The sequence below is a fragment of the Pieris napi genome, chromosome 6 (assembly GCF_905475465.1).
Source record: "Pieris napi chromosome 6, ilPieNapi1.2, whole genome shotgun sequence".
In the NCBI taxonomy this organism is placed as follows: Eukaryota; Metazoa; Arthropoda; class Insecta; order Lepidoptera; family Pieridae; genus Pieris; species Pieris napi.
Window position 1 is genome coordinate 3,682,704 of NC_062239.1, and position 7,047 is coordinate 3,689,750.

At 32.0% G+C, this 7,047-nt stretch overlaps 1 protein-coding gene across 1 annotated transcript; it reads right to left on the reverse strand.

Moving 5' to 3' along the window:
- Positions 1–6,063: 6,063 nt before the first annotated feature.
- LOC125050577 lies at positions 6,064–6,821 on the reverse strand. The gene has a single exon (XM_047650508.1). It carries the CDS (start codon positions 6,807–6,809, stop codon positions 6,135–6,137), a length of 675 nt encoding a protein of 224 aa, XP_047506464.1. The 5' UTR covers positions 6,810–6,821; the 3' UTR covers positions 6,064–6,134.
- Positions 6,822–7,047: the final 226 nt, after the last annotated feature.

Genomic DNA, 7,047 nt, shown 5'->3' on the forward strand with positions numbered 1-7,047 from the left:
AAAATTAATCAGTGGCACTACAACCTCTTTAGGTCTTGGCCTCAGATTTCTGAATCTGTTTCATGATCATTTTTTAAATCTAATAGGCAAATAGGTGATGAGCTTCCAGTACCTGACACACGCCGTCGACTTTTTGGGTCTAAGACATGTCGGTTTCCTTACGATGTTTTCCTTCACCGTTCCAGCAAATGTTAAATGCTCACATAGAAAGAAAGTCCATTGGTGCACAGCCAGGGATCGAACCTACCTCAGGTATGAGAGTCGCACGCTGAAGCCACTAGGCCAACACTGCTCTTTAAACTTCATAAATACATTCCAAATATATTTTTTTTAATTATTCCCTAAATAAATGAATACAGTCGAAAGTGAAATGTAAATAACTTTTTTAATCTAAGTCACTTTGGGTCATATGTATGTGCGGATGGGATCATAATTAGCCTCTGTCAGGCTTTAGCTCCCTCCGGAGGTTTCAACTTGTCAGAGTGTCATTGACACGAGGGTCCTCTAATTTTGACGTATGCATTTTTATTACTTGTTTCATTTAAGTGAATTTTATTATTCACGATGGGTCGCCAGGGTTGGGTCAGTGGGATGAATATTTGATTTCATTTCTAAAAAAAGTTTCTTAACATCTAAAAGTTTTAGTGATGAGAAATGTTCGACTAGTTGAATGAGCATGCGCTTCATCACCCTGAGGTCGTGTGTTCGAATTACGCCTGTATAGTAATATCCGCCAATAGATTTTCTTTGAATGTGCGCGTAAAGGACAATCATCATGTGCAAACTGGCATTCCTAGAGTTGACACCGTGTTTGAGACACATAAGGATTACCATGCTTATGAGAAGTCAGTCTTAAAAAAATAAAAACCCCGTGAAATTCTGGGCATGTCACACAAAAAATATTTCAAAAATTAAACTCTAGAAAGTAACAACATATTAAGGGAATTAAATGATTACTATTCGATCTTTAGGAATAGATTTAACAATTATATAATAAGTACATATATATTAATATGATTGATCAAAGAGTTTATTACGCGTCCATTAATCTATCTGCTACTCTCAACTACTGTTCGTATGAATTTCAAAAATGCTCCAATCGAAAATAAGGTTCATTTTATTTTAACTCTACCCTGACAAGTTATGACTCTAAAGTAACTTGAATTGTAGAGATTTAAAATATTCGCTAGCACGAGATTTGTGCCCCTGAAAAATAACCGCAGACGAAATTAATCTCTTCTAAAAGTGCACTTTATATAAACCTGACGTTGACGCTAAACGAAATTCGATTTTTAAAATTAAAAGAAAATTCAATCTTGGTACTTTTATTTTGGAATTAACATTACGTTTTACGGTGTCATAGACTGGTGCGGCCCGTTTTTGCACTAATATTTAGCATAATGCGTTCTTCTCGTTCGTTCACCCTTAATTTGAACACTGGCAAAAAATATTAATTTATTAACAGCCCAAATTGAATTTAATTTATCATTATTTTATCTATGTAACACTGGTAATTCCATGGTATCTGTGTCCCCTTTTCTGGCAAAGGCCTCCTCTAAATAATAAATTCAATTAATAATTCAAAGGAATAAAATAATTAATTTAATTCCTTTGAATTTAAATTTAGAACAAATTTAAATTATTGACCATAAAAAGTGTACATTGTGTAAACAGCGATTGTAGCGACGAAGGCCCATGTTGCTCAAAAGACCCTACTTGTCATTATTAATAATAAATTAAAATTAAATATACAGATTCAGAAATCTAAGGTAACCAATAAAGAGTTAATTTGTGACTAAATAAAGACGTAATTTCATCCGCACCACCTTGATGGCTTCACAAGATATTTTCCTTTGCGAACTAGCGAACTGTGGAATCAACATCCGAGAGAAACAACCTTCAATTGTTTAAAAAAGAGTATATTCCCCCCTCAAATGTTGGCAACGCACCCACTAAAATGGGTGTTCATGGGCTGCGGTGACTGCCCTTTTTTAACCTCCCGTAGATTCGTTTTCCCCCCTTTCCTATAAAAAATATGAGGCCTGCTCAGTTAAATATTATTTATTTGTCGCAACTTATTCCTCTCCAAAACCTAACCAAAACTTTACAAGATTATCTCTGAAACATTATTTAGGCAAATATTTATTCAGATTTGTAGGTATATTTAAACTTTTTCATTTGGGCCAATACATAATCAAGTCGAAAAATCACAAATTATATCTGTGGTCATAGATCAGACAATGATAAATAAGTACATTCATTCATATATCGAGTGTTTCATATTTTAATAGTGCCTTCAAGATTTCTCAATAATTTAATTGCTTGTCCTGTAAAGTAATGAAATATGGCCACAGATATATATTTGCCAGTACACGCAGATCTGCCCCGTGTCTTACTCTTTACCAATAACAATTTCAGACTTCAGTATAAAGTTTAAAAACTCAATTGGGGCATATTCACATGACCCCTAATTTGTGGGGCGTACGTGGGACTAATGCGTCACAGGTGTCGCATACTGTAACGATGACAGGATCGCTAATTGTTTCGTGTTTGCAAACATATTAATGTTGCCACAACTTCTTGCTATTATAAACACTGGTGACAAAATTCACTTTAAACAAGGGTTAAGGATCGGTTTATTAAACAAATGATAATGCAGTCAAAATATATACAGCGAAGCTAATCGCAAATCGATTTTACCGGTTTGGTTTAAGTTTCTAAGCAGATACTGAAAACAGATAGACCCTACTATGAATTCAAGGATATTTCGGTAGTTCCGAATAATATTTTGTTTTGTCGACACCATTATGTTTATAGCAAGTCTAATTTGAAAACAAGTCTCTTGCCAAAATAATATCTAAAAAACCCGAAGATTCAGGATTCGACTATCTGCGGAACTCGTTGTTTTTTTAACGTTTTAATTTATACTGTTAAGCACTATTCGTTTAGCGTTTGTCTAGAAAGTTTGTGAATTACTTTGTTTCTATCATATATTGTTGGTGCGAATCAAAAATGTTATACAGTTCGCGTACAAAATTGAAAAAAACGAAGCAGAAATAATTAAGATTCTATATATATAATTTTCATAAATATAACAAGAATATCGATAGTCGTTCGTACGTAAATGTACCACTTTATTTGCGGCAATCAACTTTTAATTTTATCCGCTCTTTGAACTAGTTAGACTGTTCAAAGAGAAGTTTTTCGGTTAAGATGTGAGCAAGTACGTGCTGATAAAAGGGAACTTCAAGACGTGACCTTTATGGATCAAATCTACTCTTATTCACTTGAATAAGAGAAGATTTGAACTAAGTAGTTCTTACTGTTTTTAATAGGAAAATTATAATTACATAGTTTAGCCATAGTCTGCTGCGGGGCCCGAACGATCTTGGTATTTTTTCGAACCGCCCACTGATGATAGGAAAGGCATTCCGTCATCACTTCGTTCCTTTGCTATATTTTGTAATTCTTGGTCTCATACATATTATATTATAGTCTAGTCGACAAGTTGAAAATGGAACAAATTAGAGATACTGCTCTTAAAATTATGTGCGATAGCTCATTGTATCCGGAATGACGTCTAGAAAAATGTGCTAAAAGCGTGTATTAGCACATAAAAAATTGCAAAAGTTATAGACCATTAAAGATGAAAAAAAATGGCATTTAGTTTTTTGCCAATATTTAATCAACTATTAATATTTAAGAAATTTCAAATAAAGATTCGGAAAGAGGAGGAAATTTCCAATAAAAAACTCCTGACTCCCAGAACTCTATCTCCATTATTTATAATGTTAATTTAACGCTGAAAATAGGTCTGCGGGTGACATTTTTAGGATTCGCGCGTGGCGTCAAAATCGACTACGGCACATTAATTAATTTATTTAAGGTATTGAATATTTTTTTTTACACTTGAAAAAAAATTTTTTGTAAATTTTTTGATTATCATGAATATTACTTTTATTTAAAATTAAAAAAAAATTTTTTTTTCTGTTACTTTATAGAAGACTGACAATTATGATTTTTAGAAAAAAAAATTTCTTAACTAATTATTTAAACAATAGAAAATTTAAAAAACGATTATAAACAATTAAAAATTGTTATTAAGGAAATTTTTTTTTTTAAAAAATCATAAAATTTTTAATGTAATAAAGTTGTGTTAATTTTTTTTTTTAAATATTGATTTAATCAATTTGTTTAAAAAAAAATTATCAACAAATGGCGGGAATTTTTTTTTTGCAAATCAATAAATATCTTGTATTGATAAAATAACGATTATATGATGATTTAGAAAAAAAAATTTTTTTTAACAACATTACATGGATTTTTAAGTTTTTGTTTAAGTAAAAAAATTGTTATAAACAAAGTATAAATATTTTTTTAACTTTTATGGCACGATCTTGTTAAGTATGTATATAAGAAAGGCTCCACGAAGCGAAATATTTTTACGACCATTATTTAAACATTTTTTTCACTTACAATTAAGACGGTCGTTCGAGAAAATTTCGTTAGTTAAAAATTATTTAACTTGTTGAAAAATTAACTTTAAGTAAAATTTTCAACGGGAATAAATTAATTATAGTGTTCAGAACACACCATAATTTTTTCAAATGTAAAAAAAAATATTCAATACCTTAAATAAATTAATTAATGTGCCGTAGTCGCTTTTGACGCCACGCGCGAATCCTAAAAATGTCACCCGCAGACCTATTTTCAGCGTTAAATTAACATTATAAATAATGGAGATAGAGTTCTGGGAGTCAGGAGTTTTTTATTGGAAATTTCCTCTTCTTTCCGAATCTTTATTTGAAATTTCTTAAATATTAATAGTTGATTAAATATTGGCAAAAAACTAAATGCCATTTTTTTTTCATCTTTAATGGTCTATAACTTTTGCAATTTTTTATGTGCTAATACACGCTTTTAGCACATTTTTCTAGACGTCATTCCGGATCCAATGAGCTATCGCACATAATTTTAAGAGCAGTATCTCTATTTTGTTCCATTTTCAACTTGTCGACTAGACTATTATAAGCATTGTGTACACTGTCTGCACCTATTATCGAAGCCACACATTGGTTCTAGTTTGTATAACTTGTTTCTTTTCTTTTTTCTGAAGTCACACCAAAAAGGCCAAAAGTTATTAATGGGTTTGATTGGTCGTTGGAACTGCACGTTACCAACTCTATGCACATGATAAAGTCAAGACTAAGTGTAAAATTAGCTAGAAATATATAAGGCCATTCTTAGTTATTTTATCAGTGCAGTTTTGACCTAGTGGTTTCAACGTACGACTCTCGGCAATGGCCTTTCTGTCTATGTGCCGATTTAACATTCGCTCGTACGGTCAAGGAAAATTTCGTGAGGAAAGTCATGCGTTAGATCCAAAATGTTGACGGCGTGTGTCACAACTTAACAAGACTGATCACCTCCTTGTCTATTAAGAAAAATATAAGATCACGAAACACATACAGAATTCTGAGGCCCAGACCTGATGGTTGTAGCGCCACTGATTTTTTAGTAAATATATCTGTTTAAATGTGTATAAGAAAATTGTTAATAATTGTTAATGATTTTTTTTTGTCTACTAAGACAATGTTCATTCCGAACATATTGAAACAAAAACAGCATCACGAAGCAGACTGTAAAATACTTTTTTGTTTTATTGATATTATAGAGAAAATATTGCGAATATATTTACACAGATTATGTGGACAGATGTAGTAATAATTAATCACACCACAATCTATGAGGTATCGACAGGTTTTGGAATATGATGACACATTGGAATTTACATGTTAACACTGCCAATCAAGAGATTGTAGCGAGTATTATTAACACTTAATATAATATTTTAAACTACGTTTTAATTTATTACCTATTATTTTGCATTACTATTAAGTTTGGAGAAATTTCGTGTATTACATATATACAGAAAAGGCTTGTTACAAACTTTTCTAAAGTTTATCTCAGGTGTAATACTAAAAAAAATCAGATATCTCACACTAATAGTGAGAATACAAAAGGTCAGATAAATAAGTGCACAAAAACATTGTTATATGCGAAGTTTTATATTTACTCAAATCAGCAACAATTTCAACAATTTGCCCTCTCTTATTTACAGCTTAAATTTTAAATCAATACATCTCTTCCAGCGAAGTCATATAATGCTCCTGTAGTTCCGAGTTATCGACGTGCCTCTTTCTAAACATCGACGCAATCACCGCTTCTTCAGTGGGCACATTCGTTTCCCTTTTTCCTTGTACCTTTTTATTTTTCTTGTTTGTTTTTCTTTTCGAAGCCGTCAGAATTAAATCAGCTTCGGGCGATTCGCAGGGTAAAGATTTTTGTATGCTGTAAACTTGGCACGTCGTAGAAATAGCTCGTGTTACGTTCGGTTCTGATATTAATTGATTGTTCGTTTCTTTCACCTTCAGCGCGTATATTTCACCATTCTCGTTATATTTTATTACTGATACCGACTTTTTCGCTTTAGTTTTCTTCGATTTCTTCTCGCCTTTTGTTTCAAAATGAACGCTTCTTTTCTGTTTTATTTTGTTATCTTTCTTTGTCAAAAGCTGGTAAATATCATCGACCCTAATTTTTGACAGGCGATGCACTTTGTGAGCTTTTACAACTCGTTCCATACAATTAACGCAGTTTTTGCAGGATGGATCCGTGAACACAGCCTGTAAATCACTCGCTTTATTATTATTAGCTTCAATATTAACATTTAACATTATATTTTTTCCAACGTTTACCCGCTTTTTTGTTATCGTATCATTGGCTGTATCATAATACGAATATCCCATTTTACTTTTTCCTGAAAAATTATACAGTCATTTTTAATTTAAAAGTAACGAGGAACTAGGAAGATAACCTAGTTATACTGTGATAATAGAAGTGTGCTAACGAAGAAAGTATGAGCGTTGGAGAAATTTTAATTAAGTACCTCAAGGAGTAACGAAAAGGGTAAAAGTAAATCAAAGCGTAGCTCCTCACCTCGCGCTTGCGGCACAAGTGTTAGAAATGCATACAACAGTAGCGGAC

Bases quoted from the DNA above. Each gene is read 5' to 3' on its own strand.
- LOC125050577 (XM_047650508.1), bottom strand. From the start codon at position 6,809: ATGGGATATTCGTATTATGATACAGCCAATGATACGATAACAAAAAAG.